The following is a 26,499-nucleotide window of genomic DNA, read 5'->3' on the forward strand; positions in this document are numbered from 1 at the left end:
AAAGAAAACAAAAGCTTATTTCCGCTTAGCCTAATTATGTAGGAAGTTAAAAATGGAACTTTATACTAAGATTTTAATTAAGGAACTATTGACCAATTTAAATTGGTTCAATCAGGGTGATTTCTTTCTATGATTCCCAGTTTTATATATAAAAAATAAAAATATGAAGAATATAAATAAAATCAGTGTTCTTTGAATAGAAACTCCATTTTCCTTACAGAACAGTATAAACTCTTTTTCAGCTTCATTCTATGGGCAGAATAATGCAGCAAGCTAACTTAGCTAAGATTCATAATTCCATAGCCTATGTAGGAGTTGAACCTACATCATAGTGCGAATCGCACATAGCTCTACCAATTGAGCTAATAGGCTTTAATTGGTTTTCGGAGGAAAAAAACATGTCAAGCATTTTGTAATAAGAATACAAAACTTGGCCCAAACTACCACAACTGATGCAATAAAACTACCCAGACATACAACATGCTCATTTCAGCTAAAACAGAGCAACAAAGAGATACCACTCTGAACTGCATTACACATTCAGCTTAACTGTATTGATTAATTTTGCAGTCACACTGTGAGGGGTAAAACCTTGCGCCAACATTAGTTCACTGTTTAATGACTTTACAAACAAATCTCAAATTCCTAAAAACCCAAACAACACAGATCAACATCCCTCAAAAAATAGACATAAACACCTCCAAAAACCATCCCAACAATTACAAAATCAACAAGTATATTCACAATTACCTCAAGAGACTAGCATTAACTTGACCTTATATCATAAAATATACACTTCCAAACCAACAAGGAAAAATCAATATACCAACAAGGAAAAATCAAAATACCAACAATGAATAATCAATATAACAACAATGAACAATCAATATCTCAAGCTTTATCTCAATTCAAATTCTTCCACCCCACTGAGACTCTGAGAGAATATAAACTGAAAACATACCCACACACTCCAAAGCCCTCTCTCAAAACCTAGAAGACTCACTGAAATAAGATTGAGAACTCAAGAAGACCTCTGCATTTATAAAGATTGAGAAACTCAAGATTAAGAAAATCAAGAAGACTCACTGATATAAGATTTATAAAGATTCAGCTGGCACAATACATTTTCCCCATACTACTTGATCACACTTGCATTCTACGCAAAATATTCCATTTGGAACTCAGCACTGCATATCAATCTAGCCCAATTTAATATTTCAACACAACCATTAAGAAAAACTTCCAAATCATTAAGAAATGAACTATAGAGACATAAGCAGGTCAATAACCATTCAACCAATTCATTATCAAAAGCAAAAACTCTACCCACCTGAGGGGCAAAACATTCAAGCTATTATAGGCTTATAGCACTATGCCAGAAAAAAAAGTCGCAAGCACTCAGTGGTAAAATACATCCCAAAGAACTGCAAATAGTGCAAAATCTCCTCGATGAAAAAATACACTCCAAATCCCATACAATTCAATAATCATCCAATCAATTCATAATCCTATAAAAGTCCTGCATACCAAAACACAATCCAAGAAAGAGGGATAAAACCTACAGCCATATATAGTTATCTGTGGTTTACATGTTATTTTAAACAAGATAAAATTGCAAAAATAAAATAAAACCGGATCAGGAAAAATTTTCTATTCTTACTTTTTTATTTAGTATACACTGTATACACAATATACACAGTTAAATACTTCCTCCTAACCCATATCTAGCATGATACGCTAAAACAAGACACCAAATAATGTTATGCCATATCACACTACGATCATTAGTTTGAAATTGTATTCCATCCTCAAAATCAACAGCCCTTGTCAATCACACCATATAAAAACACTTCGTATAAATCATGAAGTAGCTCACATCCCTCTAACCATTGATAAGAACAAACCTATCCTTGACACCAGCATTTTGCAATACATGTATTAATACTAAGCATCAAAACAGATACTAACTTACTAAAATGACTTACTAAAATCCTCTCCAAAGTCATCCAACCAATTCATAAATCTCTTTCTATTCCTAAATGCCTAAACACCATTGGACAGTTAAAGCCTTAAACCATAACATCAACTCAAGAAAAATATCAGAACACAAAAAAAATTAGAATATTGAAAACCATACAAACTTCTAACAAAGTTAAAACCAATCAAAATTAACTCAATTTTCTGTAAACTTACATCACATTAAAATTAACATATATATTCAGTACAATGAATCAACTCACATATAATAAACAAAAAAAGATGATAATTCCACAACACAAGTAGCAAATTACAGTAACATTTACTAGATTAGTTGATTGCGAGGTTCGGGTGGTGTTGACATTAGAAGTTTCCCAAAATGTTGACTGGAGTTGAGCGATTTGGAGGAGAGAGAATCAGCTCCGATGAAACCCTAATATACCGAACTCAAACACAATTAGAACTAATTTTAATCTAACAAGTGATTGGATGTTACAATTACCAAAAAATTTCCCCAATTTGAAGATTTGATCGATGATTTACGTAATCGGAGTGTGAGTTTAGACGAACAGATAGAATCGGAAACATCGTCTGAGGTTAGGGTTAGGGTTTTGATCGGAATAGATAGGTTTCCGACGAGGAAACTGAAAGCAGAGAGAAATTTTACACATTTACCGATTTACGGAGTACGATTACAATTTTATACTGTGAACTTATTGCACTTGTGAACTTGTTGACTTATTGACCTTGTTTGACAATTAACATGATTATTTACTGTATTGAGCTGAAAAAGTTAATTATATTGGTTGTATAATTGAATTAATGGACTACTCAATATTTTACAATGACTTCCTAAATTTTGCACAATTGTAATTTTTAAATCATGAATGAGTATAATTGAATTAATTTACCTTAATTAAATGTCAATAATTAATGAGTTAATAATTTGACCTTTGATTCACATAACATTCAACATGGCACTTAGGGCCTATTCTGAATATTTTATGAGAGAAAAAAAAAATTAAGTGAATTGAACTTAGCTGAAAAAATCTGAAAAGAATAGGTCCTTAATTAAAATTTTTGTGCCTATACTCCTACAGTGACCAACAAGCTAAGATATTTAGGGTATCATTGAGGGATTTTTTAAGAGATTACCATAAAATGTTCTTTGGACTCGTATTCAATCCATTTTTTAAATGTTACACACTTATACTTCTTTATATTGACAAACACTACAATTTAATGTTATATTTCTCCTATATAAGTCGAGTCTACACTTATCATGTCCACGAATTAAGGTGTCTTGGAATTTGAGCCTCGGTCAACTCTTGAGAACCTGCTTGAGAGTTTGTGTTGGGGGTATTTTGGTAGTTTCATTTATTCACTAGAGTTGCATAAAGAGCCACAATTGTCATTACTAGAATGTACAAAGAGCATTATCTTCCTTGGCATCAAGCATCAAGCACCTATAATGTTGATGGCAAGCCTCACCGACGTCAAAACCATTAAAAATAATGACAAGTCTATTGGTCAATCCAAAACATTATTACAGATGATAGATATTAATCAATTGTTTTGAAATTAATTGGCGAACTGATTAGAACGATTTCCCTTAATATTGTTAAAATAGAAATTAATTCCCATTATGCTTCGTTTTAAAAACAAATTCCCAAAGTAGTGTCCACGTAGGATTGATTTTCGGTTCAACTTAAAACCGCTAACGGTATTAGCGGTTTTGCAATTTTTGTAAAATAAAGTCAAAGAGACCTGTTTTTATTGAAAGGCTGTCTCTTTGAAGTTATAAGTGTAATTGTCAGCGCTCTCTTTTCTTGTTGTGGGCTAAGAATTAACAAGGGCACAAAGAGACCTGTCGTATTGAAAGACGGTCTCTTTGAAATAATTTTCCTGTAGACTATGCCTTGTGAATTAACCAAGGACGCAAACAGACCTGTTATTACCATTAACGGTTTTAAGTTGAACCAAAAGCAAAAAAAACGATCCTACGTGGACACTATGTAGGGAATTTATTTTTAAATTAATGTATTATGGGAATTGATTTTTATTTCAACAATATTATGGGAAATCGATAATCTCTCACATCCTCCCCATCTTAAATACCATTACTGTACTCCGTATTGATTAAAGACAAAGATGATTACAGAATTAATTAACGACAGAGATCTGTGTAATTACTGAACAAAGAGTACAAAAGCTAGAGCACAGTATTAAATCAACGACAAAATAGCAGCAGTATAAATTGTCGGAATTTATGTATTATTATCAGCCAATTCACTGCAATTTCCCTCGTGGTTTAACCTGCAACTTGCCATTTTTTTTTTTTTTGGATTTTGATTTAACTTGCCAAATGAAATTATTTGACAGTAAAATTATGGAATAATTGCAGTAAATCAAAGAAAAAGACTGTTTATTCCCACCGTCGATTTAACGAAATCACGATGATTTGGATATTTAGTGGTCTCCAACCAATCACCCACGATCTTACACAGTCATCAAAGATGCACCACTGATTCTTTCCTTATTCCATTTTTATAATAAAGTTTTTATTTTTATAATTTTATGAGAGAGAAAGAATGATCGATCTATGCTATCCATGATTCTTTCATACCTTAATTTAGCGTCATTATATTGAAAAATTAAGGAATACCCTGTTTCTATTTTATTCACAGATCCCAAAGAAATTAACCCCAGAAAAAGACTTGTCTAAATTCTTTGAATTTCACGAATTGATCGTACACCCATTTGAGAAGGGAGAAAAACAAACAATACCCAGAAATTTCACGTTTTCTTGGCTTGATTTGACACCCTTTTGAGGAGAGAGAAAATCGGAAAGAATGTCGGAAAATAAGCAAGGTGGTGGTGGGTCACCGGGAGCGCCGGTAAGAAAGCTGATTACAACATCGGCGACGAAACCGACATCGTCGGTATTACCGTATCAAACCCCAAGATTAAGGGACCATTATTTGATCGGAAAGAAATTGGGTCAAGGTCAATTTGGTACAACATATTCATGCACAGAGAAATCAAGCGGAAATCTTTACGCTTGTAAATCAATTCCAAAAAGAAAACTTTTATGTAAGGAAGATTATGAAGATGTTTGGAGAGAGATTCAGATAATGCACCATTTGTCAGAACACCCAAATGTGGTTAGAATTAAAGGGACTTATGAAGATTCAGTTTTTGTGCATTTGGTTATGGAATTATGTGCAGGTGGTGAATTGTTTGATAGGATTGTTGCAAAAGGTCAATATAGTGAAAAACAAGCTGTTGAATTGATTAAAACTATTGTTGGGGTTGTTCAGGCTTGTCATTCTCTTGGTGTTATGCATAGAGATCTTAAGCCTGAGAATTTCCTCTTTGATACACCTTCTGAAGATGCTAAGCTTAAGGCTACTGATTTTGGTCTTTCTGTCTTTTATAAGCCTGGTTAGTCTTCTGATTTTCGGGTTTCGTTTTCGTATTTATTTTATGATTTGTGTAATTGATATTTGTGTGTCTGAATCATGATCTTGTTTTGTTAGTAAATTTGAGGTGAATGATGATGATTTTGGTTTTGTTTTGCTTTGGTATGAATTGTGATGTAATGTTCACTTTTTGACATAAGTGTTTGTTTTTTGAATGTTGCATATATGAATGAACCTGAGTGCTATGTAATGTACTTTCTTGTAGGCGTGTCAATGATGTGTATCTCAAAATTGTCATCATATATAGCACAGAATCTAGTTGTATATTAGGTTTCGAAAAAAAATCTAGTTGTATATTATATTGTCATGCCCTTCCCTTTTGTTAGTGATTAAGGCTGTAATGTGACACCATTATTCAATTGTATGAATAAATACCAAATGCAAATTCTTTGTATGTAGTTCTTTGTAAGTAGCACAAGGAATAAGTCTTTTGTTTGTAAAGGTGGCTAGTGGTCCTTAAAGTTAAATTCCTACTAACCTAAGCATGTTGAGTTGTTGACAATCCCACCAATACTCAGGTTTAACCTTCACCTGTTTTCAAATTTGCAGGACAATATTTTAGCGATGTAGTTGGGAGCCCCTACTATGTTGCACCTGAGGTATTGTGCAAGCGTTATGGACCTGAAATAGATGTTTGGAGTGCTGGTGTCATTCTCTACATTTTATTAAGTGGAGTTCCACCATTTTGGGCTGGTAAATTCTCTAGTTAACATCTTTACAGTTTGAGGTATAGTATGTCATTTCTTCATCTCCAAGAAGCTCATAATTAATTGTTTATTAACCTCCTTTGCAGAAACTGAGTCTGGAATCTTCAGACAGATTCTCCATGGGAAGTTAGACTTCGAGTCTGAACCATGGCCAAATATTTCAGACAGTGCAAAGGATCTGATTCGTAAAATGCTTGAGAGGGATCCAAGGAGGCGAATAACAGCTTATGAAGCTCTATGTGAGTCATATTTCTGAAAATAATGGTGACAAAATAATGTCTTAACTGCTTGAGAATTTTGCGCCTAATTTTCTGCCCTGAATTGGTATTTTTGCCTGCAGGTCACCCATGGATTGTTGATGACACTGTTGCACCTGATAAACCTTTGGACTCTGCTGTTTTATCACGTTTGAAGCATTTTTCAGCTATGAACAAAGTTAAAAAGATGGCATTACGTGTATGTTATTATAACTTTTAGTTATAGAGTCATGTGTTTGCTAAATATGGAGGTGATTATCTTTTTGTTTGTCCATCTCTCACAAGAATCAGATTGTCCCACATGTTCTGTAGTGTTATTTCTTGATATTAATAGGCATTTGACTGCACTACGTTAATTAACGTTATCAAGAGAGAAATCAAGTAACAGAACATATTTTCTGATTTCCAAATGTGATATCTTCATCTGATAACATTCTCTCCTGTCCTGTAAACATTGTGTATACCAAGAGCAATTAGGGAAACAATGTGATTTCAAAAAGTGAATTTGTGGTTCTATTCCTGCATGGCAAAGAGCAAACTTTTTTTTTACACCCTGTAATTACTTATTGCATCAACTTTATGTCCAAAACTTCCTGCAGGTAATAGCAGAAAGTCTTTCAGAAGAAGAAATTGGTGGTTTAAGAGAGTTGTTCAAGATGATTGACACAGATAACAGTGGAACCATAACATTTGAAGAATTGAAAGTTGGGCTGAAGAAAGTGGGTTCGGAAATGATGGAGTCGGACATCAAAGCTCTTATGGATGCTGTAAGTCTACATGTCCAAGGAAAATTGATGTTTTAAGGCTTGAATTGAAATCTCTTTTTTAGTGTTCTGATTTCTTACCTTATGATTGATTGTCAGGCTGATATCGATAACAACGGAACCATTGACTATGGTGAGTTCCTTGCTGCTACCCTTCATGTGAACAAGATGGAGAGGGAGGAAAACTTGATAGCAGCTTTTAAATATTTTGATAAAGATGGTAGTGGCTACATAACAATTGACGAGCTTCAACAAGCCTGCAAAGAGTTTGGTCTAGGTGATGGTCATCTGGATGAAACAATCAAGGAAATAGACCTGGATAACGTGAGTTTTTTTTCCTCTCTCCTTTGTTTTTCTTTCCAATGATCATAGAATTTCTGTCTTTTGATTGCCTGTCCAATGTTAAATTTTCTACGTAGTAGTATTATGACATTTACATAGATAGTCACGTATACAGTCTTCAAGCATTTTTTTTCCTGATATATGAGATCAGTAGAAGTCTCTCTGTTTTTTATTTAATTTTATTTAGATATATGAATTCTTGGTGAATTGTGGCGCTCTAGAAATAGTAGCTCTGCTAAAAACTGACACGGTAAAAGCACTCCTGGTTCAAACTAATAGCTGGACACTTTTAGACTTTTGTAATTGTGCTTTCTCTTCATTGATCTTTTAATATTACCATTGTCTTGCAATAAATCTGTGGAATGAAAATGGATGAAGTTACTTCTCGATATAAATTTTGGAATATGTACACATTGCAACTGTAAATGTTGAGAAATTTATGGACAATGTTGGTGAGGTTTGACCATTAAGATTGAATGTATTGAGATGAAGATATAAGCAATTTTGCGAGTCTTCTTTTTGATCCAGAGAAACTGGCGCATCAGCTCTGTATGTAGAGCACCGTATGTTTCACAGATCCTGATAGCTCTAACAATCAACTGTTAATATGGCTTCATCTATTGTTTTTCTATATTTTCTTCACGCTGTTATTTAAAGTTTCCACCCCTTGACTTGGCCTATTTATTAGTTGAGTTCTTCTGGAAATCATTGTTGTGAAGGAGTAGAATTGACATTATTGACCTGGTCATTTCAAAACTTTAAACTGCAAAGCAAGTTATCACGGGAATCAGAAATTCACTTGCTTCTAGCTAAAATTGTATGAGATTTTGGTGACTGATATCTTTTTACTGATTATTATGGTCAGATGTCTACTGTTGCTAATTCATGGATGATATGGTTTGAGTTACCATGTCGTTACACTTTCTAACTGAATTGAGTAGCATGGAAACTTTTGTGTTAGTATCTTGTAGTTGTGTCCCTTATACCTTGAAATTAGCTTAAGCAGTGTAAATAACATAGACTTAACCTCGGTGATTTGAATAGTTCAAATTATGCCTCCATATATCTCAAAAAGGCCTTCCCTTCCTTTCTACAGCTCGACATTTCCCCTATCAAGACTTTATAAGTCATTGATCTGTTGATCACCTCCCATGTACTCTCAGACAGACGCATCCACATCTTAGGGATGTCATTATCAAATGCATGTATGAATTTCCTGGTGTAAGATCTCTGCTGACAGTATCACTGTTTAAAATTGACAGGATGGCCGCATCGATTTTGGGGAGTTTGCTGCGATGATGAAGAAAGGTGACTCAGGAGACGGCGGAAGAACCATGAGGGGAAATTTGAATTTCAACCTGGCTGAGGCATTGGGAGTAACCCCTGCTGAGGCATTGAAAGTAAACCCTGCTGAGGCGTTGGGAGTAAACCCGGCTGAGGCATTGGGAGTAAAAGACTCCGCTTCAGATTCTAGCTAAATGTTTTGTCTGCTGTACTGTATAGCTCTGAAGGATAGTGACTGGCAATAATGAAGCTGCTGATCTGTTGAACCTTCACTTATATGTTGCTTTACATAGATTGGATTTGATGTAATCCAGTTTTTTGAGATTTTGAATATGGGAAAACTTCCATTTACCTCAGATGAATGTGTAGAGTAGTGAACACAACTTTGTTTAACTTGTATAAGAATAATATTTAAGTTATTTACTGAGTTATCATCAGGCTACAATTTATAGAGGATCAAGGAGAATCCCCTCCACTCCCCCCTGGTGTGACCGGGGTTCGATCCTCACCCCCACCCCTCCTGTGATAGGAGGGGCACCCCGTATCTTACTGAGAAAATAAAAATAAAAACACATAAAAAAATTAAAGCTGATGATGCAGAGCTCACTTCTTTATTAAGGAGTATTCATCTACATTTTTGCTCAAACTTTGAGCGTTTCCCATTTTCTCATGAGCTTTTTTTTTTTTTTACCCCGTATCTACATTTTGTGTTATTTTCCACGCCAATAGTCACCAAAATACCATTAGATAGACATAAATTGTGTATCAATAAGATGAAGAGGCTCCCTCATTACTACACTTGGTAACTTAAATGCGGTCCATATCAAAGTTCTTAAGGAATAAATGAATAATCCACATCCTAAGTTCCTAACCCATCAAAGAAAAAAGGTTTAAGCACACCACGTGTTTGTAGAAATGCCTAAACTAAAATACATTGGTCTCTGGTACTAAGACGGAGTAGTCCTTGTTAGGGCTTTTTTCAACTCGGGCCAGTTTCAAAGGTTCGTTTATTCAGAATGCATGTTCCAATTATATTACTATCTCCGTTACATATTATCTGCAACGATTAGACATTTTTCTCTCTATTTATGTCAAATCGTTGCAAATAATAGGTAACGGAGGTAGTATGTTATGAATTATGACGCTTATCAACTTATAATTATGTTATAATACCTTCAAATTTTATTACTTCATCTTGTACATGCACGAAGCATTTATCAATGTTTAAGATAAAATAGAGAATGATAATCATAAAATGTTAGAATTTTAGTTTGAAATGTACTAAGTCGTGCAACTGGTATACATGCTTACAGAGTTTTTGGTTATTTCATATACGGTATATAATATCTTAGGATCTGGATGAAATTATACTTGGTACGGAGTATCATTTATACTAATTTCAATTAAGATTTAGTATTAATTTTTGCTACTTAATTAGGAAGTCAGAAATCTCAGCAATAGTGAATTTAAGGCTGTTAATGGCCAGATTAATTAGCATAATGATCTGTTACTTACAATTGTCCATATTCTATGATCGTTTTAATTCATTGCCATAGTGGAAATTCATCCTTATTTAATTCCTCATAATATTTCACCAAAAAATCTTTCCTTTATAATTTCATATGTTTTTCTTTTTCTTTTTTTTTAATCAAAAGTTCTCATCTTCAAATCTGCAACGAATGATACATCTAAAACACTGGTAGAAAAAAAAAAAAAAAAATCAACTATGAATTTGTTGGACTTCCATAATTTCAATACATGGAACTTTGATATGAATATCCTATATGTTGTGTTAGGAATTGTTTTCTTTTTGGTCTCCGTTTTCGTCTTCTTCAGGTGGAATTCTGCTTCTGTGAAGGCAATGGGTGATGAGGGTGAACTGCAGGAATCTCTTTTAACTTCAGAAGTAGATGATCAGACCAGCCATCAGGGGATAATTAGTCCTTATTCGAAAGCCGGATTCTTCAGCAAGGCCACCTTTTATTGGGTAGGCTCCTTAATAACAAAGGGTAATCATAAAACTAGTCTAGACCTTGATGATGTTCCTCCTCTTCCTCTTGATAACAATGCTAGTGAATTGTTTGTAATGTTTAGTAAGTCTTTAGAGCATGCTAATGGTAAGGTTACTAGTATGCAGCTTTTTAAGTCTATGATCATAATGTCATGGGCTAATATATTGTGGACATTTGTTCTTAATTTGGTTGAAACATTAGCCATCAATGTTGGCCCTTACCTCATTGACTCCTTTGTTCAGTACCTAAATGGGGTGAAGGTGTCGTCAACAGCTAGAACCGGGTATGTTCTGATTTCTGCATTCGTGGTTGCAAAGCTTGTGGCGTGTGTCTCGGAGAAGCATTCAAACTTTAGGGTTGAGATAATTACGCTCAAAACAAGAGCTGCCCTTATTCAGAGCATCTATACTAAGGCCTTGACCCTCCCCTGCACATCTAAGGAAGAAGGTCGTACAACGGGTGAGCTGATCAATGTCATGTCGGTTGATGCAGAAAGAGTTGCGCAATTTGGTGCCTACGTGCACGATCCATGGGTGATCGTCCTGCAGCTTGTATTAGCCTTGTCAATCTTGTATGCAACTCTTGGGCTTGCCTCAATCGCGGCATTTGTTTCAACCGTGTTGGTGATGCTGGCTTACTATCCTGTGTCAAAGTTGTTTGATAAGAATTATAAGAATTTAATGCAATCCAAAGACAAAAGAATGCAGGTTACAGCTGAGATACTAAGGAACATGAAAATTCTGAAGCTTCAAGCTTGGGATATGAAATTCTTGAACAAAATCCTTGGCTTAAGAGATGTGGAGAATGAATGGTTGAAGAAAACTGCTACTTGTTTGGCAGTAACAGCTTGTGTATTCTGGATCGCCCCAACATTCGTGTCTTTGGTTACTTTCAGCACATGCTTGCTCATTGGTGTTCCTCTAGAATCTGGGAAGGTCTTATCTGCTATTGCAACATTCAAAATTCTTCAAAGTGCCATCATAAACCTGCCACACTTAATATCTTCTGTAACACAAACAAGAGTTTCTCTTTCAAGAATTGCTTCATTCCTATCCCTTGATGAGTTGAGTCCAGATGCTGTGATGAAGCTTCCTGCAGCATCTAGGATAAATGATCAGGTAGTCATTGAAATTAGAGAAGGAAACTTTACCTGGGATCACTTAGCTCCAAGCCCTACATTGAAGGATATCAACATTAAAGTTGAGCGAGGAATGAGGGTAGCAATCTGTGGTACAGTTGGTTCTGGTAAATCAACCTTGCTCTCGTGCATACTTGGAGAAGTGCCAAAAGTCTCTGGTGTCTTAAGCTTAGGGGGGTCTACTGCTTATGTTCCTCAAACCGCTTGGATACAAAGTGGAAGTATAGCCGATAATATCTTGTTTGGAAAGGAAATGCATGTAGAGAAATACAACAGGGTCCTAGAGGCATGCTCTTTGAGAAAAGATCTCGAGGTCTTGCCCTTTGGAGATCAAACAATCATTGGTGAGCGAGGCATAAATTTGAGTGGTGGACAGAAGCAAAGGATACAAATTGCTCGAGCAGTATACCATGATGCTGACATTTATCTTTTAGATGATCCTTTTAGTGGAGTTGATGCTCACACTGGAACTCATCTCTTTAAGGTTAGAATTTTTATTTCATACAAGTAATTATAAGAGTATAACATCAAACTAGCAGTGAAATTGTAGTTATTCATATGTTAACAGCAAACAACAAAGTAGCAGTATAAAGTTATATTTAATTCTTTTCACCTTCTTTGGTACAGGATTGCATTCTAGAGCTCTTAGAATCCAAAACAGTGATGTATGTCACCCACCAAGTAGAGTTCTTACGTGCAGCTGATCTGATTCTGGTGAGTTTTGAAGATTAAATTCTTGAAAATTGAATGAACAAATTCATGGATGTCCTAATTAATGAATGCTTTATCTTATTAAAGGTCATGAAAGAAGGAAATATACAGCAAGCTGGTAAGTACGAGGATATTTTAAATTCAGCCACTGATCTCAGGGAACTTGTGGTAGCTCATGAAGAAGCCTTATCCTCATTTGATTCAATTGGAACTTCAACAAACATAGCTAGGACTGATGAAGAAGCATCGAAGGAGGAGACTGATGATGATGAAGGTGAAGCTGATGATGAAGACATGAGGCCGAAAGGACAACTTGTGCAAGAAGAAGAAAGAGAGAAAGGAAGAGTTAAGATCCTCTTGTATTGGAAGTATATCACAGCAGCATACAGGGGAGGTTTAGTGCCCTTCATATTAGTGTCTCAGATTCTTTTTCAGTTTCTTCAAATCTGAAGCAATTATTGGATAGCTTGGGCAACTCCAGTTTCATACGATGCCAAACATGTTGTACAAGGGAAAACTTTACTGACTGTGTATGTTGCTTTGTCGGTTGGAAGTTCCTTATCCATTCTGGTGAGATCATGGTTTCTTCTGATAGCTGGGTAAAAGACAGCATCTTCGCTCTTCTACAAGATGCATTCCTCGATTTTTCGTGCTCCAATGTCATTTTTTGATGCAACCCCTAGTGGACGGATCTTAAGCAGGGTATGATCTGATCTAGCCTCAGTTCCCCTCTTGTTTGGTAAAAGAAATTGGCTTCTTTTTTTTTTTTTTTTTATTTTATCGTAGTCTCATTCAAACCTTGCTTCATTTATCCTTACATAAAAATGGTTCGATGGATGATACATAGTGATGATTTACCTTAGTTTTATTTAAAGTGATATATTATGAAATCATTTATTAAGATTAATCATGTAATACTACCTGTTTCAGGTGTCTACAGATCAAAGCGATGTGGATATGTCTGTCCCAAATAGAGTTGGTGGTTTCGCGTTCTCTGTTATCAGTCTTTTAGGGGCTATTGGAGTAATGTCACTGGTTGTATGGCAGGTTTACATGATTTTCATTCCAGTTATTGCTGTCTCTCTGTGGTATCAGGTAAATATATACGACGACTTAAACCTTAGATGATCAATATTCTTGCATCAACTAATTAGGTTCTAAATATTCCTCTGCAGAAATACTACATAACTTCAGCACGAGAACTTTTTCGGTTGGTTGGAGTAAATAAAGCTCCAGTTATACAACATTTCTCTGAGAGTATATATGGAGTTTCTGTTATCAGGAGCTTTGGTCAAGAGTCTAGATTCTGTGAAACGAGCACACAGCTAATAAATGGATCTACGAGGCCAACTTTTACAGCAATGCTTCAACTCAATGGATTAACTTCCGCCTTGACATGTTGTCTTCACTTATTTTTGCCTTCACTCTTATATTCTTGATCTCCATTCCTGTGGGATTAGTTGATCCAGGTAAGCCGTCTAACTGATAGATTCTTTGGACCATTGTTGTTGTTGCTGTTCTTGTATCAAACATTATATGTACAATCACAACAATTCTGACTTATTCTGTTTTCTGTTGTTGGTTTTCTTCTTCTGATTCAAGTCATTGCTGGGTTAGCTGTAGCATACGCGCTCAATCTGAATGAGCTACAAAGCCGGGTAATATCAAATTTTTCTGTGATGGAGAATAAGATCATCTCAGTTGAGAGAATCCTTCAGTTTACAAGTATTACAAGTGAGGCTTCCCTCGTGCTAGAAAATAATAGGCCAGACAAATCATGGCCATCTTGTGGACTGGTTCATGTTCAAGATCTTCAGGTACAGTGTCGCTGCCCTCTGGTTATTCCTACACAAAGATAGACACATACATATTGAAAAATGGTAATTTGGTAAACATGATCATTCATACCAGGTTCGTTATGCTCCACAATTACCACTTGTACTGCGAGGAATAACATGCACCTTCCAAGGAGGAAAGACAACTGGGATTGTAGGCAGAACAGGTTCTGGCAAATCAACCTTGATCCAGGCTCTCTTCCGCATTGTAGAGCCTACACCTGGGAAGATAACTATTGATGGAGTCGACATTTCATCCATTGAACTGCATGATCTACGGTCTAGAATAAGCATAATCCCCCAAGACCCTACCATGTTTCAAGGGACTCTTCGAAGCAACTTAGACCCACTAGAAGAGTATACTGATGAGCAGATTTGGGAGGTAACCTATATTTCTGTTAGCCTACTTATGCTCATGTAAATTGTATTTTTTCTTAGCCAACACGATGTTTTCTTTGTCTTAGGCTCTTGATAAGTGTCAGCTTGGAGATGAAGTTAGAAACAGGGAATCGAAGCTTGATTCAGCCGGTATATGTTGTTTTTTATTTTTATTTAATTTCCATTCATGTAAAAACTGACTTTGCCCTTAATTGTTTTGTCTGTTGGTATCTGAATCAGTAAGCGAGGATGGAGAAAACTGGAGTGTTGGCCAAAGACAATTGTTTTGCCTTGGTTGCGTTCTTCTTAAGAAAAGCAAAGTGTTGGTGCTTGATGAAGCTACTGCTTCTGTGGACACTGCAACAGATAATGACATCCAGCAGACCCTAAGGGAACACTTCTCAGATTCAACGTTAATTATAGTTGCACATCGGATTACTTCTGTCATCAGTAGTGATCAAGTGATCGTTCTAAGCCAGGGAACAGTTGAAGAATGTGACAGACCTTCAAGTTTGCTACAAAATCCTACCTCGTCTTTTTTGAGGCTTGTTAATGAGTATACAGCAAGATCAAATTCCAAGAAAATGGATCCAAGATCAAGAAAACAGGATTCATAAACCGATCAAATTGGCTAATCAAATATTTTAATTTTCAGCATGTTAAAAATAGCCATTAAAATGAATTGGACCAGGATTCTATATTGTTTTGTAAATAGCTCAGTGTTATTGAAATGAAGTAGGTTCGTTATGATACTAATGGCTTTTTTTTTACAAGAATTTGGATCCATTGCACTCTGACTCTCTCCTCTAATTCAGCAGTTTACTTCCAGCATGGCTGATCAATCTTAGAGGATTATTGGCTCTAATTTCCAATATGGACACCTAGAAATGGAGTACGTGTTACAACAAAGGTTAAGCTCCTATTCTCTAAATAGACTAGAAATACATCTTGTCTTTCTATTGCTGTCTGTTTGTATGGTGACATTGTCATGATTTGCTTATATTCATTGCAAACTTTGTTTTTATGCTTAAAGAGAAGCATAGCTGTTTCAATATCGATTTTAAAAAAGGATTTTCTTAGATCCAGTTCTTTGCTTGCAGAATCAGCTTTACAAACTGATGCAACAATTGGAAGCTACCACTACTGGTCTTAGTCTTAATCCGCGGATTACTTATAAAAGACTTGAGATTGTGGCAATTATACTTTGGATGTCTTCGGACTATACAATAGTAATCTGCCCATATTCCTTTTACTACGTACATTAGATGGTGGTTCTAACCATTGTATGAATCAATATGTTGGTTGTACACTTGTACGTAGCATTTGCTATACTTTATAACATACGTAAACTGTAAACATAGTTGATTTTGGATGTATGGCCTTGATCCAGTAACATATATTAGTAGTAAAAACACTTTTGAAAATTTTATAATGTTAGGAACTCATACCAAAAACACGCTTAAATCAGTGTAATTAGTGTATTTTTGTCATGACTTTGTAAATTTAAACAATTTTTAGAAGTGTTTTTAATCCTGAATTGTTTTAAAGAGTAGTTTTTGATATTGTTAAAAAAAAAAAAAACAAACAAACAAACAAAAAAAAATATTGTTTGCAACGATTAGACATTTTCCCTCTCTGCTTTATATTAAATTGTTGTAAATAATATATAACTGATGAAGTAGTTTTTGACAAATTTTCTTAAATAAATCCGCAAATTGAACTTAAAAAACTGCACGAAGGGCTATAATTGTCATTTGAGCCAAACTGGATAGGATAGAGTGATAAACCCCCGATTCCAGAAGAAAGGAAGACGAAAGATAGAAGTTCTCTCTCTCTCACAGATATAGAGTTGAACCAACAATGGCGTCTGCATTCTCTGCAACTTTGGCATTTTCATGCGCAACTCTTAAACCCAATCAAAACCCGCTTTCTTTGAATGCTCCTCTTTCTAAACCCTTTTCAAGCTTCGCTTCACCCCTTTCTCTTTCTCCTCTAAGACTCTCACTTTTCACTGTTGCAGCCAAAAGGCGCAGATTGCCTGAAATCCCAGATGAATTGAAGGATGAATATGAAAAAATGAGGGATGAATTTGAAGAATTCAAAAGACCCCCTAATCAAAAACCTCAACTTTCTGATATTTTGCCTGAAGATTTTCAACCTCCTGAGCCTGGTTCTCCTGAATACGAAGCAATTCTTGAGAAGTATCTGCCCAAAAGACAACCTCCTCCTCCTCGTGAAGAGATTTTTGCTGTTGTTGTGGTGGGTTTTCTTTTAATTTTTTAATTCTGGGATTTTGATTGCTTAATCATTTTATATAACGCCCTAGTGATTAATTCGATATTAAGTATTTGTTCATTGGTTTTGTTAATTATGATTGTTTTTTGGTGCAAATTAATTGGGTTTTTTGGTTTTTTGAATTAGAGTAAAAGATTGGTAAATTGTCACTGATTTGATGTGCAATTCAGTAGATTATTATTATTATTTGGGGGAAAAATGAGCAAAATTATCAGATTACTGTCTTTTCTGTGATTAATTTTGATGTGTTATGTTCTGTTCTTATAGGTTGGTTCTAGGCAGTACATTGTCATTCCTGGACGATGGATTTACACCCAGAGACTCAAAGGTGCTAATGTCAATGATAAGGTAAGGTTTTGGCTTGAGTGTCTATTGATTTGGAGACCACCTTTCCAGATTATTCCTATTACTACTATGTAGTGGAATGTTTACTCTAGGACATCCATTACTTATTACAAATCTACAGTGCAATTGTTGGTGGCTTCATGGCTTGAATTGATGTGTTCTTCTTATCTTCTAGGCTGTTATGCAAGATAGTGTGGCTTACTATAAGAACTGGAAGATAAAAGAATTGGGTGGCTGTAATCTGCTCTAGCCTTATGTTGAATGTGACTGTTTTGGTGATATTTTTTGAGTTATTAAGTAAAATTGGGAATTCTCCTGGATCTGTGTGTGCAAATTTGATGAATGTAGCATGTGATGATGATTTATGGTAGTGGAAATGGAACTGGAACATTTAGTGGATCATAATGATGATATTTAGTTTTGAAATGGTCCCTTTTTTTTAATATAGGTTTGTGTTTGTTGAGAATAAGTAGGCTGTTTGTATCTCTGAGGCTGAGAAATTAGTTGGGTGCAGGTTCTTGTACTGTGTCTGAGGTATAAAAGGATCTTAAAAATTGATTTCCTATAACACACGGAGTCGAGCTAGTATAGTGTTCTGTATAATTCTGTATGTACTAGCAAGATCAGCTATATCTTCTTTTCAAGGCCGAAGAGAAAACAAAAAAAGGAGACCATACAAAGCTGCTCCCATTGTCTTTCTGTCTGTTTCTTGCTTGGATATGAACAGGAGCTCTTCCAATTTCTTATAGTACTTAATAGCATTAGAAGTGTGAGAGCATGGATGTGGTTATAATTGGTAGTTTCTTTATTGTGTGTATTTTTCAAGCAAAGTCATATTGTATAGCTAGAGTGTTATGTTCATTGTGAGGGTATGGATGTGGTTATCTAAATATCTAATTGTATATAGCATTGTTCTAAGCTCCCGTGAGCTGTTCATTGTGTTCCCTGCTTGCTTTCTTAACTACTGTCTCTGTGAGAATTTGCTTTGCCTCGTGACTTCCTTATCAGTGCTTTATGTCGTATGCAGGGCATTGGCTCAGAAATCTTGTATAACCCCAAACCCATGAAAAAGTGTTATTTGAAATTTGCAAATTATCAGTTATTATCTGTTTTCAGTCTCTTAATGGAGTCAGTGAGTTCAAATCTTCTGTCCCATTATATGTACTGCTTAAATCTATCTTCTCTCAAACAAATCACCTAACTTCTTATGAAAATAGGAATCATTACACAAAATTGAACCAAATTGGTGTATGAACGAGAGCTCATCCAATGTTCTATAGTACCTGATAGCATTAAAAGTGTGAGGGTACGGATGTGACAGTAATGGATAGTTTCTTTCTTTTGTGCATTTCTCAAGTGAAATCATAGCATATAGCTAGTGTTATATTGTTTGTTTAATTGTATAACGTTGTTCTAAGCTCCCTTGAGTTACTTATTGTGTTTCCCGCTTGGTTCGTAAGTATTTGCCTCTATCAAAATCTGCTTTGTCTCATGTCTCTTTTACTAGTGCTCTAAGCATTGCACCTCTGGTAACCTCCCAGTCTCCAATATCAACTATCAACTTTCATATTTGTTAATTGAAGAGGCTTCTTAAAGCTAAAGTTCACTATTTTGCAGATTGTTCTGAACAAAGTTTTGCTAGTGGGAACTAAATCTAGCACCTACATAGGAATGCCCATCGTCACAAATGCTGCAGTACATGCTGTTGTAGAAGAACAGGTAGCGTAATGTCTTCTTTTATCTTCTTCCACCAATTAATCACCAATAAAATCATGAAATCCTCAATATTACTGGTGCTGTTGTTCCTGCAGTTGCTTGATGACAAAGTTATTGTCTTCAAATATAAGAAGAAGAAGAACTACAGAAGAAATATTGGTCATAGACAGGTATCTAAGTTATTTCCTATTTGACTAAAATATCAGTTATCAGCATTTTCTAGTAATTAATTTACATTTTGGCTTCTGTATGCAGCCCATCACTCGTATTAAGATAACAGGAATCACTGGTTATGAAGATTACCCAGCTTCTACTCTAGAAGCCGAAGCAGAGGCAGAGTCAAAGGCAGAGGCTGTTTCAAGCTAAGTAACAAATCTGCTGCATACTGCCCTTTTTTTCTTTTTCTTTTTTTTTTTTTAATTTATTCCACCAGTAGGTTTTTGATTCTTGCAGTGTCATCTTTTTGCCGAAGTTTAGGCTGTTTGTAAGGTTTAATTTGATAGGATCGATATTGGAAGAACTATGGTTGGCCAGAGTTTACTGTATATTTCTCCAACTGAAGGAGCATGATGTAAATTAATGCATCCAAATGAAAGTATTAAATTTTGCAGTGAAGGCTTCAATACTGTAGAGCTGATCATGTAAGCCCGAAGCAATTTGTTTGATTTAGACTCGGTTTGAACCCAGCTGATTGACTGGGCATTCATTTGCTGGCGTGTTAAGGTCTGAACTTTTAATATACATTTCCTATAAGTTTTAATTACTTAGGCACACTCAGCCCAAGTTTACTGGGTACGATGAGCTTCACTCGTGAAATAAAAGTTAAGATGCTTTAGAAAAACACAGAAAACTTCACTATTGTGCAAATTTTTGACTCAGCTCCAACATCTAATTAACAGAAATTATGTGCTTCCTCTTGTATCATGGATTCCTTTTGGAACATTATACAAAACCTGTTTGCAAATTCATGGATTTTTGTTGGATCACAGTACAGAAGTTCATCACACAAATCAATATGTTCTCTCTCTCTCTTTTTTTTTTTTTTTTAGGAAATCATGTTGTGAATATTTATTTATTTACTGTGATAATTTTCACTCACAGTAAATTATTACGAGTATTATTTTGTAAAGATATCTTTTTTGTTAAAACATAAATGATATACTTTCATTTTGTAAAGATATTATTTATGTTAAGATATGATTTTGTGAATAATATCTTTATACAATTGATATCTTTTATTATCGTTAGGAATTTCTAAGGTGCTGGAATTGTTTCTTAATAATTTAATCAAGTTGAATTCTTTTTCTTATAAAAACAAGCAACCAAGTTCTAAGGCTACTTGTATAAATACCTCGTTTATTCAATATAAGTGGTGGGTTAAACGTAGGATTAAAAAAAAAAAAAAAAAAGAGTTATCAATCAATTATGAATAGATTGTACAAAAAGTATTATGTGAGACGGAGTCATAAATTAAAACAAAAGCGGTCCCAATTTGAAGAAATCCCGATACCAATAATTTGGGATATTTTGTCAAAACTTCCTACAAGAACATGCTTGATTTGTAAGCTTGTATGCAAAGATTGGTATAACATCATCAGCGATCCTGAATTTGCCGATTTACGGCGTTCTCAGGGCTGCTATATCTCTCTATTGCTTCGCGATATATCCCATAAAAGTGATACTATTATGCTGGTTGACATAGAAAAAACCTCAACAAGTATTGTCGATGAGATGGGTAATCTTAATACTAATAATATCGATTCAGTTATGGAGCTGAAACCCCTATTAGTGAAGAAACTTACTATGATTAATGAATTTAATGGTGTTATCTTATTTGCTAGGCATAAATCTAATGGCTGTTTTTATGTCATCCATCAACCATACCCGTACACAAGGTTGTTATAATGTATATATGGTAGGGATTGGATGCTGCCCTGTGTCACGCAAATTGAAACTGCTTAGAGTTGTATTCCACATAGAAAAGCGAAGAAGAAAGGTTGCGCAAGTTAAAACAGTCGGTACTAATGAATGGAGGAATGTTGATAAAAGAACACCACTTCCACGCGAGTTTTATAAAAGTGGGTATACTGATATTCCAGTTTACTTGAACGACTCGATTCATATGTACTCCAGTGAGGATAATTGTATATGGTCATTTCATTTTGGAACTGAGAAATTTTCGGCTATTCCATTACCTGATGGTATGAGGGCAGGGACACGGGTTTGTCTGTGTGTTTTAGATTCTTGCCTCTGTTTGAATACAATGGACAAATGGGGTGCAACGGCAATGGAGGAACTTAATATTTGTTCTCACAACATATGGATTATGAAGTATTATGGGGTGAAAGATTCTTGGGTTAAACAATTCGTAGTGTTTCATCCAGATCAATTTTATTCTTTGCCTTTATGGTATAATGATAAGGAGAAAGTGTTGGTTTCTTGTGGTTATACAGGTATTAGGGTATATGATGTTGGTTCTAAAACTAGTGAAAAGGTACATGTTCTTGGATTTTCTCATGTTGAAGCAACTGTATTCAATCCGATGTTTAACAAGTTACAATGGTCAGATGAGGAAGAGGAAGAGGAATTGAATGAAGTTGAAATTGAAAGAGCAGTCAGAAGAGAGCAGTCGGAAGAGGAAGAGGAAGAGGAAGAGGAAGATGATGAATTGTAGTCAAGTTTTTTTAGTTGGGGATATCGTTTAGCTGCTGGCTTCACAAGATTTGTTAAGGAGAAGGCTGAGTATGCTAGGCGCGTACTCAACGTACTCCTTAACAAATCATTTAGAGTTTGTTTTATTTACCTTATTATTTTAAATAATATGTACTGTATTTTTTTGATAAATTAAATTATAAAATAATATTTAAAAATTGTTTAAAAGATCTTACACAAAATTGAAGTATTTGATAAAATAATGAAATATTACGTTAATTTTTTATTTTTGTAAGGAAAGGTAGAAATCTATATTTTCATTTTAAGGAAAGGTAGCATGAGCATTTTATTAATTGACATCAAGTTTGTGGAAATCATATCCGAGTTAGCAACTAAGGCCCTGTTCCAGCTCTGCTCTGTTGAAATCTATTCTACTCTACTTTGTCCTGCTTTGCCCTGCCAGAAGCTCAAAAGAACTAAGGCCTAAGTGAGCTACGACTTACACGTCCGACTAGCATGAGAAAAAGGCACGGTTATCAAAGAGTAAGCAATCCTAAGGCATAAAAAAATCATGCTCACCTTAATAAATTTCAACTCTCTATATGAGTAGTCCGTAAAAAAATCAATTTTATATAGTGGAATTGATTCATTACATTAATCTACGGTTTACTAATATTATGAGAAAATTAAAACATATTATACTGGACTAATCTATTAGTTATTACGGAAAACTAAAACAAAACATTGCTCACATCATTTTTTTTTCAAAATTGTATACATGTCGCTTTTTTTTCAAAATTGTATACATGTCGCTTTTTTATGAAATTTTTTCCCGCCTAAAACCATTGATGATGTCATTTTATTTATTTATTTTTTTTTGTAATACTTTATAAACAAACTAAGTACGGAGTAAATTCTTTCAACAACTTTAATCTAGAAAATCAAAGTATAATAAATTGAATATCAACTGTATTCCTTCCAATAAATTTATGATAAAATTTAAAGATTCATTGTAAATAAAAGTTATACACTGCAATTTTTTTTGTAGATGTTTATTTTATATATAACTTTTTTTTTGAAGCCATATTTTATATATAACTAGGTTAGGTCCCGTGCCATGCACGAGAATTTTTAATAACTATTTTTAAATTAACAATGAATTTTTCTTTCCTAAAAAAAACAATGAATTTTTCTAAAGTATTATACGGAGTAATGAATTTATTATAAAAGACCCTATAATTAATTATTATAAAATAGCCTATTAGCCAGATACCTATTTTTAAGACGCATTTGACAATATGTGTATTACTATATATTTAGTTTTATCAAATATTGGTTTAATTTTCTTGTTAACCAAATGGATTTCTTAAAATGTTGTAAATTACACTCTATAGTCATTATGTATGTCACAAATTATGTTAAAAACCTGATTTTTTTTTCTCTTAAATTTGTAGTTGTTAATAATTTGTAGAAGGATATATCAAATTTTTTATTTTATTTATTTTTTTAATATTTGAAATTCAAATTACTTTTTTAGAGATTTTTAACATATAACTAATAATTAAATAAAATAAATAAAATTATTGTTGTAATACGTAGTACATAACATTATGGCACAATTATGTTAAAAATCTAATTTACTTTTTTTTTTACTTAAGTTTATATATTTGTCAATGTACTCCACTTCTCTATATATATTATGGAAAGACATATCAAATCTCTTATTTATATATTATTTTGCTATCTTTTTATATATGTATAAGATTTGTCAAATCTTTTCTTTATGTATTATTTTGCTATCTTTTTATTTATGTATAAGATTTGTCAAATCTTTTCTTTTTGTATTATTTTGCTATCTTTTTATTTATGTATAAGATTTGTCAAATCTTTTCTTTATGTATTATTTTGCTATCTTTTTATTTATGTATTAGATTTGTTTACGAAAGATTTAAAAAAAAAAAACTAAAGGACACACCAGAAAATGACACGTGTCATTGCTGGTGTGTCTTTTAGTATATACTAGTAGCCCGTGCGATGCACGGTTTATAAATCAAATTATTAAACCCGTAGGAAAAATAAAAATAAAAACAAAGGTAAAACTATTAAAGGACTTGGTTACTAATGGTCAATAAAAAAAATTAAAGGAACGTTATTTGAAAAGTATTTTATGTTATTTGAATTTCTTTTAATTTTTTATAATGTTATTTTATTAATTGAAAAATAATTGAATAATACTCCACATAGCTATATAAGAAGTGGACTAATTTATTTATATCTCCTGTTGAGAAAAAACTAAAATTTTCTTATCATACCATCCGCATCAGTAGCTACAATCAATCTAATATATACATGTTTTATTTACCCGTCGCACTCATTAAATTTATAGACACAATAATAACCTTATATTTGACCTACCAGAACATATATTTTCCTAAGTTAACCATTGTACCAAAAACTATATATTATATAATAGTCACATATATAACCAACAACTGATTAAATATAGTATACAACACAAATACTTCGTATATAGGTTGGATACTGATAATTTTATATATTTTTACATATATTTTCCCCATTTAATTTTAAAAGCCTTAAAATTGTCTCTTGAATATAATTCGCTAAATTGATTTAGAAGGTTATGTTTATTTCAATATTTAAAGTCATTTACTATTTTCATTTCCTTTTGTTTTAATTTTTCTATTTAGAATTTATTAGACTATTAGGTTTCAAGATCAAAGTCAATATCTTTTTACTGTACAATCACTAAATCAAAGTCGCTCAACTAAAGTTTTGGACATTGCATAGCTACACAACATCCAACACATTTAATGATTACATGCAAATAATTTTAATAACACTACGCATTCCATATAAGTTATTAAAAAATTTAACTATATATATACATTTTGATAGGTTTATATCTTTCATACTAACAAAAATTTACAAATGTTATTATTATATTTTGAAAAAAAAAATAGACTTTGGAGTTTTGTATAAGATAGATAAAGGATAAGTTAATTCCCGTCATATATGCATTGAGTTTTGGGTGTTATATCCGGTTAATCCTTTGGGCTAATCCAGATTTGAGGATCAATTCTAGGTTATTAGGTTTCATTCCCCTTCCGATTGTTGTTGCAGGGGAGCGATCACAGGTCCTCGCTACCTAGTGTAGTCTCAGTCACCACTACACCAACAACCAATTGGTGTAGTGGTGATTGAGCTGAGACTACACTTGGTATGAAGGACACGTGTTATAAAATATTATATTATATACATATACTTTTTTATATTATAAAAATATTATATTATATACACATACTATGACAGTATATCTAGTATAGTACATGAGCAATGCACGATTTTTAAATTAAAATGTTAGTTTTTTTAAAAAAAAAAAATCATAAGTAATAGCATTGTTATTACGAATATTACAATTTAAAACACGAGTAATTGATATGTCTATTTTATATAGTGTTTTATCCCCGTCCCTTGGTCGTTATTAGTAGTGTTTTTGGCTCTTTCGGGCCATTTAAGAGAGACCAAATAAGAAAAATCACTAAACAAAAAGAGAGACCACTTAAGAAAGAATCATTATTTAAGAAAACAAGAAAAAATAGCTTAGGAGAAAGAGTTACTAAATGTTAGAGAGAGAGAGATATTACAAACATCACGACATCATTTTGATCTAACATCACGCCCACGATTTTCACAAATTACATATCAAAACGATGTACATAATTTCCACTAATTACATATCAAAATGATAAAACATAACAAGTGATTACAAAACTTCCTTTATTTAACACATACTCTTGAAATAGAATTAACTCTATAATAAAATAAATTTTACTAAGTATGTTCCTATTAATTTCACCTCAAATGAATACAATGAATATTTTTGTTGGTTAGCATGAGTAGTTACGATGTAGTTATTACACCGCTATATTGGATGATATACATGTTATAGGTTTGAAATATTTTAAGGTGAGAGAGGGTGAGAGAGAGAGAGAGAGATATCACTCAAAAGGAGAAAAAGATCATTTAAGAAAGAGAGAGATAGACAACTTAATTAAGAACATTGCTTAAGAAAATCAATTCAATTAGTTTAGGGGGAGAAAGAGACCACTTAAGAAAGATTACTTAAGAAAATTAGATTAATTAGCTAAACAACATTGATTAAAATTATCCATTACTCTTTATCTTGTTGTACGATTAAAATCACCCATCTTCAGCTATTAGAAGGAGATAGATAAAGTTCGTTGTTAAATTGTTATATTGTTTGGGTGATGCTCGCTGCTTTCCCTATTCTTGCTTAATATTGCCATTGTCGTTGTTGTTCCTGCTGTATATTGCTGCTGATGTTCTTGTTGTGGAGTATTATTTTTGCTAAATTGAAGACTATGGCAGCTCTCTCTAGATTTAAAAACTTGGTAGGGTTTTTTTTTTTTTTTTTTAATTTTTTTATTTAGTGATATTCAAATTGTAATTTTCCCTAAGGGCAACGATGTACCCTCAATTTATATAAATTTACATAAATGTTGCACATTATGCATTATTTCATCAACAACTCAAATTGTTGCAAATATAAGCTTTAAAACCAT

The 26,499-nt window shown here is 33.6% G+C and overlaps 3 protein-coding genes and 1 pseudogene across 3 annotated transcripts; all 4 read left to right on the forward strand.

Moving 5' to 3' along the window:
• The first annotated feature begins 4,829 nt into the window (after window positions 1–4,829).
• Window positions 4,830–9,266, forward strand: LOC110714233 (calcium-dependent protein kinase 11-like). Its single transcript, XM_021892728.1, has 7 exons — window positions 4,830–5,421; window positions 6,009–6,152; window positions 6,253–6,405; window positions 6,507–6,622; window positions 7,023–7,190; window positions 7,287–7,511; window positions 8,792–9,266. The coding sequence occupies exons 1-7, from the start codon at window positions 4,830–4,832 to the stop codon at window positions 9,005–9,007; spliced, it is 1,614 nt and encodes a 537-aa protein (XP_021748420.1). The 3' UTR covers window positions 9,008–9,266.
• Window positions 9,267–10,194: 928 nt separating this feature from the next.
• Window positions 10,195–15,572, forward strand: LOC110714235 (annotated as a pseudogene).
• A 1,069-nt stretch (window positions 15,573–16,641) lies between these two features.
• LOC110714234 (50S ribosomal protein L21, chloroplastic-like) lies at window positions 16,642–19,949 on the forward strand. The gene is made up of 5 exons (XM_021892729.1): window positions 16,642–17,146; window positions 17,450–17,530; window positions 19,145–19,246; window positions 19,339–19,413; window positions 19,499–19,949. Exons 1-5 carry the CDS (start codon window positions 16,748–16,750, stop codon window positions 19,607–19,609), a joined length of 768 nt encoding a protein of 255 aa, XP_021748421.1. The 5' UTR covers window positions 16,642–16,747; the 3' UTR covers window positions 19,610–19,949.
• A 1,206-nt stretch (window positions 19,950–21,155) lies between these two features.
• Window positions 21,156–21,917, forward strand: LOC110714413 (F-box protein CPR30-like). Its single transcript, XM_021892922.1, has one exon. It carries the CDS (start codon window positions 21,156–21,158, stop codon window positions 21,915–21,917), a length of 762 nt encoding a protein of 253 aa, XP_021748614.1.
• The last annotated feature ends 4,582 nt before the right edge of the window (window positions 21,918–26,499 follow it).

The sequence above is a fragment of the Chenopodium quinoa genome, unplaced genomic scaffold (assembly GCF_001683475.1).
Source record: "Chenopodium quinoa cultivar QQ74 unplaced genomic scaffold, ASM168347v1, whole genome shotgun sequence".
In the NCBI taxonomy this organism is placed as follows: domain Eukaryota; kingdom Viridiplantae; phylum Streptophyta; class Magnoliopsida; order Caryophyllales; family Amaranthaceae; genus Chenopodium; species Chenopodium quinoa.

What these genes read in the sequence shown, in the direction of transcription:
- LOC110714233 (XM_021892728.1), top strand. Translation starts at nt 4,830, where the DNA reads ATGTCGGAAAATAAGCAAGGTGGTGGTGGGTCACCGGGAGCGCCGGTA. An exon ending in TCAAAGCTCTTATGGATGCT is followed by an intron (nt 7,191 to 7,286) that starts GTAAGTCTACAT and finishes ATTGATTGTCAG; the next exon opens with GCTGATATCGATAACAACGG. An exon ending in AGGAAATAGACCTGGATAAC is followed by an intron (nt 7,512 to 8,791) that starts GTGAGTTTTTTT and finishes TAAAATTGACAG; the next exon opens with GATGGCCGCATCGATTTTGG.
- LOC110714234 (XM_021892729.1), top strand. Translation starts at nt 16,748, where the DNA reads ATGGCGTCTGCATTCTCTGCAACTTTGGCATTTTCATGCGCAACTCTT. An exon ending in GTGCTAATGTCAATGATAAG is followed by an intron (nt 17,531 to 19,144) that starts GTAAGGTTTTGG and finishes ACTATTTTGCAG; the next exon opens with ATTGTTCTGAACAAAGTTTT. An exon ending in GAAATATTGGTCATAGACAG is followed by an intron (nt 19,414 to 19,498) that starts GTATCTAAGTTA and finishes TTCTGTATGCAG; the next exon opens with CCCATCACTCGTATTAAGAT.
- LOC110714413 (XM_021892922.1), top strand. Translation starts at nt 21,156, where the DNA reads ATGGTAGGGATTGGATGCTGCCCTGTGTCACGCAAATTGAAACTGCTT.